Raw genomic sequence first — 11,088 nt, forward strand, 5'->3', positions numbered from 1 at the left:
TGACACAACATGAAAAAAACAACAATGATGTTCATGCTCATGTTCTGTGTGTTGATTACCCTTATACTTCCAATAAATATTTCTATTCTATAATCCGACTTTTTGTGTGTGTTTTTGAAGTGTTTTTTTGTGTGTTTTTATCTAGACCAATTAAAGAATATTTTTATTCAAATATCTTATTTAGCTATTTAAACGTACCTGAAGCAGTACCATAAAATTCACTTTTATATTGTTTTTGAAAATATTTCCACAGTGCATGTACATGGTAAAAAATCCATCCACATAAATTAGTTATTTTCCCCATAAATCTGAAACAGTGTCTCAAAATGAGGCATTCAGGGATGTGCTCCAATGTGACATCACATGGTAACAGGCCACGCCCATGACTGCTGATGGACTCCGCCCTATTAGCTTAGCTCCGCCCCTGAGTGAGCAGAACACAGTCCGCCATGTTTATCTCCTCGTCATGTTTAGCATTCAAGTTAGAAAAGTATTCTTATTAAAGTTTCTGAAGTTATTCAATCAAGAGCAGTGAGTGATTTTCTGTTTTTCTTTTGTTGTTTGTTTCATATTAACAGCATATATAGCAGTAGGTACTGTATATTGCACTGCTTTCACTTTAATACACTTTAATACTTTAATTTATGTGTGTTTTGTGTGTTTTTGACATAACCTTGTGTGCATTTGACAGTTTAAGCGCAATAAGATGGGAAAGAGAACCATATATCAGAAGTTTAGACTGATATGGCTTTAAAACGGATGTAGATAAAAAAACTTTCATGATGATGAAGAACTGCAATGTCATGAGAGTGATCGTGATGTTCTAGCAGGCTCCGCCCTCTTCTGGAAAGGGGGCGGGGAGTAGCAGCTCATTTGCATTTAAAGAGACAAACAAAAACAGCATTCCTTCCATTAAAAATAGGCATTTACAACATGGTACAATAAAATATATGTGGGTCATTTTGAGCTGAAACTTCACAGACACATTATGGGGAACCTGAGACTTACATTACATCTTGTAAAAAGAGGCATAATAGTTCCCCTTTAAAGTTTCAGATGACATTTGTAGTGCCATTAACCCACTTATTACCAATTGCCTTTCAGATGCATTTTAGACATGTATTCTATGTCGTAAAATAACATGAAAACATCTCAAACTTGTGTTAATCACAGACCTTATTTCAAGTATTTAACCAAAAACTCATTCAAAAGACCCATTGCTTTTGGACAATGGAATTATGCTTTCCATTATTTCAGTCAGTTATGCAGCTAGATTTTCCAAACTGGTATTTTGTCATTATATTATTTAAATTTGTATAATCTGAAACGCACTGGTTTGTAGTGCAAACAGTACTTTGTCATTCTTCTACTTATTTTCCAATAGCGTGTAATGAATAGGAAATCTCGCACATTCACAGGAAATGGCTTATTCTGCATTGCTTACTAGTCAGCAACTCAGCGGTCCTCAGACCTGACTTTATCATGTTTCTAAACTAAAAACAGCATTTAAATAAGCATTTGATACGACGCAACAATTGTGTAAAACAGCACTTTTTATTTGATTTGATTTAAACATGCATTAAAGTCTAGCAGTTCAACACACAAAGCAATAGCACAATTGTATGTTAACTTGTGGCGTTACTTAAACTAATGTTACAAGACTTTATCACGTGTTATACGTTACAGGGCTTCAGTAACAGTCCTGTAATGATGGATTCAATGAAAATATCCAGTCTTTTGCTCTTTTGGTATAGAGATCATGTTTGCCAACAGCAAAAATATTTTTATTTTAGCTCAAAGCATTTACAGAGCAAACAACAACAGAATTGACCTCTTTAAAATGTTCACTGCAAAATAATTTGTTAAACATCCATTTGTGACAAATTATGTACTGTATATCAGTTTTTCCTCTAGATTTATATTTTTAGTATTCTAGGAAGAAGCTTTTTAACTGAGTTCACACTTGGAACAAGGTTTTTTAGATGAACTGCTTTATTTTATGGTTCAAAAACATCTCATGCATCAAAATTCAAATGTTAAGCAACTGTGATCAATTTAACAAAAATTTTAATGCCAAAAACGTTCCATATAAGATCTTAAATGATTGTATAATACGTCTATGTTTAAAGTTATAAACTATTTTTATGAGCCGTTTAATTTAAAGTAAATTCATAAAATGATCCCATGATGGGAATTTTCTATATATGACAGAAGCGCCTGACAGAATTCCATAGAACTTTCCATTTATGAGTGTAAATAATTATTAGCAGTGAATAGATGATTATCGGCCAGTTTGTTTTTCTTACCTGGCTTAAAAGTTCTCGCATTAAAACACATTACATCATCTACAAATCTCAACATGCATCCACTAATGCGTATGAATCTTTATATGCACGATTCTGCCGGCATTAAACACGTATATACGTGTCATCCGTGGAGAAGGCTCTCAAGGCTCAGCCGCAGAGTCGTCATCTTCGCCGATGATTCCTTTCAGATAAGAGCGTTTAAACTCCTCGAACACCAGGTCAGTTGTGTCTTCACTGAACACACACACACACACAAGCGTTAAAATCACACAAAGAGACACAAGAAACTCAATCAACGTAAAAGGCTGATGTAGAGATGAAGAGGAGCACTAAATCAGAGAACAGGAACAAAGGTGTTTTATGTCAACGACACACACACCCTTGTTTTGATGTCATAAAAGTGTTTCTATTGAACAGTAACAACAGATTTACTCAAAGAACGACGTTAAACTGGGGCTCCACACAAGAGACGGGATCGCATTTAGATCGGATGCTGATATCGGCGATATAACTTTCCTTTCCCAGAGCCAACACGGATCGTTTATCATCTCAAGAGTGTGTGTGCTGTTGGGAAGTGTACACCACACATTGTGCAACGAACACGTGGAATCAGAGACACGAGGACACTATATGAAGGGTTTTATATTACAGCACATTTAGCATAAGCGGTATCACGAACCCCGCTGGATATACACCCTGATAATGGACTATTGCATTGGGAAACACAGAAGAGTGACATTCTTACCTCTCTTTAGGAGGAGGAGAACAGGGAGAAAATAAAGCAGACAACATTCAGTTATCGTCAAGGCAAGTCATATATACAGCGCTTTATACAACATGTGAAATTCATCAGTTATGAAACCAATTCAAGTTCAGCTGTAAAGCGGCTCTATGGTTTATGTTCAGTGTTTCAATTCAGTTCAATTATGGAATGGGTTCAAAGCTGCTCTACACAGTAAAAAAACTATTTTTGATTAATGAACGTTGTAAACAAGTATTATTGGAGTATGTTTTAAAAGATAACACTATTTTCACTTCAGAATTTCCCATTTAATTCACTTGTTTTTAAGTGTCGTGATCATACAGCTCAATTCAGCTCCTAAATTCGCTCTGATCTGATGCAGTTAAATTGATAACATTACTGAATATTAATTGTCTTCTAATCCAAACAAATTCAGGATTATATGAGCTCTGTTTCAAAACCTACTGACCATTTTACCCAATATATGTGTGCTAGGAAGTTTTATGCATATCAGAGTATTGCATTATTAATGCTCACACTACACAGTTGTGTGTAGTTTGGTTTATGGTTATGATCACTTATGCATCATCATGCTGTTTATTACCTCAGAAGATAGTTGACACATCACAGTTGACACTTATGTTTACAGTAATGCATGGAAATTAATATGAGAGCAATTGTATATCATTTCTTCTGTATATGTTATGGTCCTTTAGCAGTTACTTCTATTCTAATATTCATTACTGATGTAGTTCCTGTAAGTGGAATTCGCTCCATGTACTGTAGTACTACCGTATGTGCATTTGCTATTAACAAACTGAGTTTGTTTTTAGGAACCGATGGATATTTTGCAATCATTTTCAGTGATGAAAATTAATAGCTGTAAAAATCACACAAAAATATGTAGGCCTTAATTTAATATTTATGCTTTTGAATTGCACACAAAAATGTCCATGCATTTAAATTACACTGTTTTAACATAAATAAACTTGTGATGCATATTTGTCAGTCATGCAAATATAATATAATATAATATAATATAACATAACATATATATATATATATATATATATATACACTTTTTTTGTTTTGTCAGTGTGCTCACCTGGATCAGGTTTGGGATGCATGAGTTTGAAGGGAACTTCCACAGCAACCTCACTGAAACACACACACGATTGCACCTTACACACTTACACACTCTGAAAGTTGAGAAAACTCTACACCAATCAAAACTCACCTGGATCCAACGACGCTGTAAGAGAGCAGAAATAAAGCCATTAGCAAGGCCTTTCCTCAACACACAGACATGAAGCGACACTGAACCTAACCTGGTGTTCACTCACCCTGCAGCATTACACTTCACCACCACCCTGTAGGCCACCAACATGCCCAGAATCTCCTTCAAAACCTCGTCCTTCACGCTGAGGAGAACAGTGAGATGAAGAAACATCAGGGCTGAAACATTCAGATATCCACGTTTAGATGGCGAATGATCCGCACTCACATGCTAGAGGAGGCCAGGTTAGTGTCCTCATGCTTCAGTTTTCCGTCCAGAGCGAGTCCATGTCTCTCCCGGTTATTGCCCAGTAGAGGACAGAGACTGTACACCTTCTTCAGACTGGTGCCAGCGGGCACAGTGTCCCTGTAACACAACCGTTTAATCAGTTTAAACAGTTTACCACACTTATTGTGTACTGTTACATCATAAACACAAGACAAATGTAACAAAATTTCAATACATTAATGTAACACTCTCACAGTGACATCATAAAGACTCTATTCTGACAGTGACATCATAAAGACTCCAATCTGACAGTGACATCATAAAGACTCCTTTCTGACAGTGACATCATAAAGACTCTATTCTGACTGTGACATCATAAAGACTCTATTCTGACAGTGACATCATAAAGACTCCATTCTGACTGTGACATCATAAAGACTCCAGTGACATCATAAAGACTCTATTCTGACAGTGACATCATAAAGACTCCATTCTGACTGTGACATCATAAAGACTCCAGTGACATCATAAAGACTCTATTCTGACAGTGACATCATAAAGACTCCATTCTGACTGTGACATCATAAAGACTCCATTCTAACAGTGACATCATAAAGACTCCATTCTGACAGTGACATCATAAAGACTCTATTCTGACAGTGACATCATAAAGACTCCATTCTAACAGTGACATCATAAAGACTTTATTCTGACAGTGACATCATAAAGACTCCATTCTGACAGTGACATCATAAAGACTCCATTCTGACAGTGACATCATAAAGACTCCAGTGACATCATAAAGACTCTATTCTAACAGTGACATCATAAAGACTCTATTCTGACAGTGACATCATAAAGACTCCATTCTAACAGTGACATCATAAAGACTCTATTCTGACAGTGACATCATAAAGACTCCATTCTGACAGTGACATCATAAAGACTCCAGTGACATCATAAAGACTCTATTCTGACAGTGACATCATAAAGACTCCATTCTGACAGTGACATCATAAAGACTCCAGTGACATCATAAAGACTCTATTCTAACAGTGACATCATAAAGACTCTATTCTGACAGTGACATCATAAAGACTCTATTCTAACAGTGACATCATAAAGACTCCATTCTAACAGTGACATCATAAAGACTCTATTCTGACAGTGACATCATAAAGACTCCATTCTGACAGTGACATCATAAAGACTCCAGTGACATCATAAAGACTCTATTCTGACAGTGACATCATAAAGACTCCATTCTGACAGTGACATCATAAAGACTCCAGTGACATCATAAAGACTCTATTCTAACAGTGACATCATAAAGACTCTATTCTGACAGTGACATCATAAAGACTCCATTCTGACAGTGACATCATAAAGACTCCAGTGACATCATAAAGACTCCATTCTGACAATGACATCATAAAGACTCTATTCTGACAGTGACATCATAAAGACTCCATTCTGACTGTGACATCATAAAGACTCCATTCTAACAGTGACATCATAAAGACTCTATTCTGACAGTGACATCATAAAGACTCCATTCTGACTGTGACATCATAAAGACTCCATTCTAACAGTGACATCATAAAGACTCTATTCTGACAGTGACATCATAAAGACTCTATTCTGACTGTGACATCATAAAGACTCCATTCTGACAGTGACATCATAAAGACTCTATTCTGACAGTGACATCATAAAGACTCCATTCTGACAGTGACATCATAAAGACTCCATTCTGACAGTGACATCATAAAGACTCCATTCTGACAGTGACATCATAAAGATTCCATTCTGACAGTGACATCATAAAGACTCTATTCTGACAGTGACATCATAAAGACTCCATTCTAACAGTGACATCATAAAGACTCCAGTGACATCATAAAGACTCTATTCTGACAGTGACATCATAAAGACTCTATTCTGACAGTGACATCATAAAGACTCTATTCTGACAGTGACATCATAAAGACTCCATTCTGACAGTGACATCATAAAGACTCTATTCTGACAGTGACATCATAAAGATTCCATTCTGACAGTGACATCATAAAGACTCCATTCTGACAGTGACATCATAAAGACTCTATTCTGACAGTGACATCATAAAGATTCCATTCTGACAGTGACATCATAAAGACTCCATTCTGACAGTGACATCATAAAGACTCTATTCTGACAGTGACATCATAAAGACTCCATTCTAACAGTGACATCATAAAGACTCCAGTGACATCATAAAGACTCTATTCTGACAGTGACATCATAAAGACTCTATTCTGACAATGACATCATAAAGACTCCATTCTAACAGTGACATCATAAAGACTCCATTCTGACAGTGACATCATAAAGACTCTATTCTGACAGTGACATCATAAAGATTCCATTCTGACAGTGACATCATAAAGACTCTATTCTGACAGTGACATCATAAAGACTCCATTCTGACAGTGACATCATAAAGACTCTATTCTGACAGTGACATCATAAAGACTCCATTCTGACAGTGACATCATAAAGACTCTATTCTGACAGTGACATCATAAAGACTCCATTCTGACAGTGACATCATAAAGACTCCAGTGACATCATAAAGACTGACTCCATTCTGACAGTGACATCATAAAGACTCCATTCTGACAGTGACATCATAAAGACTGACTCCATTCTGACAGTGACATCATAAAGACTCCATTCTGACAGTGACATCATAAAGACTCCATTCTGACAGTGACATCATAAAGACTCCATTCTAACAGTGACATCATAAAGGTGACAATGTATTCCACAGTAACGGTGATCCAGATTTTACATATGTATCTAGTGAGCTGCTTATCTAGATTCCAAAATGTTTCTATTCCTATATTAAGAGTAGCAATGAATGTATTCTTCATGGAGAAGTAATTCCCAGAATGCACTGCGACAAGCTCAATGAACCAAACTGACCCTTATCAAATTTCATTATTCTATTCTATTGATTCATTATCAGTGTTGAAAACAGTTCATATTTCTGTGGAAACTGTGATACATTTAATTTTTCAGGATTATCTTTGATAATCTGATAATTACAGAACAGCATTTATTTGAAATTGAAATCTTTTGTGACATGATAATTATGATTTACAAAGTTAATTATTGCTAAAATAAATAATATAACAATAATATAAAATCGCCATCATCCAAAACAGTGTGCAAAGCCAACAAAAACATCAGTCGTGACTACATACACTTACAGTACATTTTATTCAGTACTGAGGACATGGACCAAAATAAACAGCTCAATGATCCACTTTACCGCGTTTTGCGTGTTTTTATGCTTAAACTATGAGGTCGAGGAGTGATTGAATCAGTCACCTCAGAATGCAGAGAACTCATGTATTATATGATGTCATAAGAGCATGTGACGTTACTGTGACATCACTGACTGTAATAATGGTGTGTTTGTACTCACATGGTTTCCTCATAGGCCACAGGACTGATGTATTTGTCATTGGAGTAAAGCACCACACTAGTAACCTGCTCCACTGAGATACGGAGAAACAGAACACACACACCGTAACACACTAAACACACACTTTTACATCGGTTTAAAGTGAGCACTGTGTTCATGTACCTGAGACTGACACGTCCTTCACATTCCTGTTAGAACTGTTGTCAATGTCCACGCTGATGTTGATCTTCTCTCCGTGGTAGTATGTCTGTAACACACAATCGCAGATTTAAATGGATTCATTTACGTTTGGATATGGATTACAGTCAAACCAAAATGTATTCAGACACCTTCAACATTTCTCACACTATCACAGTTTATTCACTATAGTTTAGCAAATGGTAGTAAAATATGAGAAGAACTCAGTTGATATTTGACTGGTTTTGTCCGTCCTTCTGTTAGACTGTCTCACACATGAATTATGTTGAATATCTGACAGCTGATAAATTTAACTACACAATTAGATAATACCAGTTTAGCTCAACCAGTGACCAAGCAATGCTTCATTTTGTTCAGTCTGTGTGTAAAAAGAGCATTAGCAATTAAAGAAGAAACACTTCAGCAAAACATGATCAGCTCAAAGTGTCTGGATCATTTTTGCTCCCAAATTTGACTCGTAGTCACTGTATGAAGAATATTTGGGTATAATATGTCATAGTTTACTTTATTTTGCTCTCCTCACTTACATAAATGAACTATAGTGTCCTGCACACACTAGTAAAAAAAAAAAAAAAAATTATATCTGGTGTCTGAATAATTTTTGGTTTGACTGTACATGTTTATGGCTGTGTCCCACCTCTTTCTCCAGACTGACACGCATGTGCAGCGGTTTATCAGACATCACAAATTCACAGGTGGTCTCAGCCGACGGGACCGCGCCACCTTTATCTGGAGCATACTGGATCTTTCTGATGGCCAACCGGACCGAACTCCTGCAGAAAGAGAGAGAGAGAGAGAGAGAGATGTGTTCATAGAGTAAAGAGTTGGAGTCTTGATCTTGTGGTTTTGCTCTCAAGACCACATTATAATGATCTGGGTCTCAAACAAGACAACAATCTATTAAAGGGGTGGTATAATGCCCTTTTCATAAGATGTAAAACAAGTCTCTGATGTCCCCAGAGTGTGTGTGTGAAGGTTTAGTTCAAAATACCCCACAGATATTGTTATATAGCATGTTAAAATTGTCACTTTTTGAGGGTGAGCAAAAACACACCGTTTTTGTGTCTGTTCCTTTAAATGCAAATGAGCTGCTGCTCCCGGCACAGGGGGCGGAGCTTCAAGAGCTTGTGTCCTTTTACCTCACACACACACGCACTGAAAATCTCAAAAACTTTTAGCCTTTTATGCTCAAACCGGAGTCAGACAATGATGGAGAGACTCAAGAAGAAGTGACAACGTGTAGAAGCAACAGGACATTTCTGAATGGTTAGTTGATGAATTTATGAAGCTGATGTGTAGTTATCTTCTAGTCATTGATTAGCATATTCTGTCTTGATAATCTATAAATCATGTTCCGGGGGCGGGGTTTATGTAAATTCTAGGGTTGGTGATGTCACTAACCCGGGAGGAATGTGGTGTAGTCTCTACCAGCCGTTTGTTGTAGTCCTTAAAAAGCGATTTCTTTAAAAGCAAATATCTCCCTTTGCTCTGAACTTTGAGCGTCGTAACTTTGCAGATGTTGTTTATGCTCAAACAGCAACATTACACACTAACTAAAGTTAGAAAAGTCAAATCATAATCAACCACCCCTTTAAAAATTATAATTGCCTCAACCACTAACCAACACAGTATCTGCAAGGCTGATTGGCTACTATTATGCATTTTCATTTTTATTTCAGTGCATTAAAATAGTGATTTATATTGTATTGTATTAATCAGGTTTTGTTCTTTGGGTTTTTTTTTTGTTGGTCTGTCGTTTGTGACTTTTCTCACCTCTTTTGGGCTTTTTCATCTTGATTTTCTGCACAGAACGCCTTCACCTCAAACTCCACTGCACAGCGCTGCACACACACACACACACACACACACACAACTTTTACTCCAATTAATTACACATTTCAAACCAAGGTTATTGTAGTTAAATAAATTTAACCATAAAAAAAAACACCCATTACTTGAAATTAGAGCTGCACGATTAATCGTTAAAAGATTGTGATCTGGATTCAAACACTCACTTGACGCTTCAAATAAAGATTGTATCATTACATCGTTACACCAGTAGGTGGCGCCAAGTGACGGTTAAAAATATATTTGTCATGAATTCATCCAGTAATGAAACGTGTGAAGTTTATGAGTGAGTCATTGAATCATTCACTCAACCGATAAAAAAAAGTAATAGTAATTAACAGTAATAAATAAAAATTAATTAAACATTTTGTTACAGCCTCTAGTAAATTACAATTAGTTGTCTATTCAGAATCGTGGGAGAATTGTGATCTGTATTAAAAAAAAAAAACTCTATAGCTTTACTTAAAAAAAAAAAAAATGTAAAACACATTTTTATTTAGTGCAACTAAAATTGAAAATATGAATAAAAATTACAATAGTATCAAAACACTGGATGTTTGTGGTTCTGGTGTTTTTAGACCGTTTACCTTTCCTGGGTCAGTGGACGCCGGCTGCAGAGCTACAGAACATGGCAGGTTATCTGGAAACTGAGAGAAAACACACGCTATCAGAAATCACAACATATCAACCCGCACAAACCCACTTAAAGTGCCCCTGTTATGCTTTTTCGGATATGATATTTCATATAGTGTGTAATAGAGCTGTTTGTGAATGTGAAAGATCTGCAGTTTCAAATGTCAAAGTGCAGATTAATGGACGATTCTGAACTGAAACGAGTCGTCAGTAATTCCAGTCTCACTTCCTGCTGAAGATACATAGGTTTGTAACTAATTAGCATAATGCCAGCCTGTGGTCTTGATTGGCTGAACAGCGTCTCTTAGCTCCGCCCTCAAACACTGTAGTTTATCTGAGACTGGAAGAGTTTGGTTCGTGTTGTTCATGTGGAGAAGACGCTGTT

At 36.4% G+C, this 11,088-nt stretch overlaps 1 protein-coding gene across 3 annotated transcripts in view; it reads right to left on the reverse strand.

Moving 5' to 3' along the window:
* Positions 1–1,531: 1,531 nt before the first annotated feature.
* The window catches only part of sagb (S-antigen; retina and pineal gland (arrestin) b), a 13,255-nt gene continuing 3,698 nt past the window's right edge, over positions 1,532–11,088 (reverse strand). For 2 of the 3 annotated variants that reach the window (XR_014628651.1, XR_014628652.1), the window contains 9 exons: positions 10,658–10,717; positions 9,996–10,063; positions 8,860–8,995; positions 8,187–8,271; positions 8,025–8,097; positions 4,553–4,690; positions 4,377–4,469; positions 4,154–4,206; positions 1,532–2,540 (listed from right to left, as the gene is read on the reverse strand). Coding sequence is in view for 1 of the 3 variants with exons in the window: in XM_084418533.1 (XP_084274659.1) it covers positions 2,491–2,540; positions 4,154–4,206; positions 4,286–4,300; positions 4,392–4,469; positions 4,553–4,690; positions 8,025–8,097; positions 8,187–8,271; positions 8,860–8,995; positions 9,996–10,063; positions 10,658–10,717 (756 nt within the window). In the remaining 2 variants the exon portion in view is untranslated. Of the gene's footprint in view, positions 2,541–4,153; positions 4,207–4,285; positions 4,301–4,376; positions 4,470–4,552; positions 4,691–8,024; positions 8,098–8,186; positions 8,272–8,859; positions 8,996–9,995; positions 10,064–10,657; positions 10,718–11,088 lie in introns of all 3 variants that reach the window. The other variant, XM_084418533.1, reaches the window with a different exon arrangement.

Source organism: Rutilus rutilus (genome assembly GCF_951802725.1).
Source record: "Rutilus rutilus genome assembly, chromosome: 9".
In the NCBI taxonomy this organism is placed as follows: Eukaryota; Metazoa; Chordata; class Actinopteri; order Cypriniformes; family Leuciscidae; genus Rutilus; species Rutilus rutilus.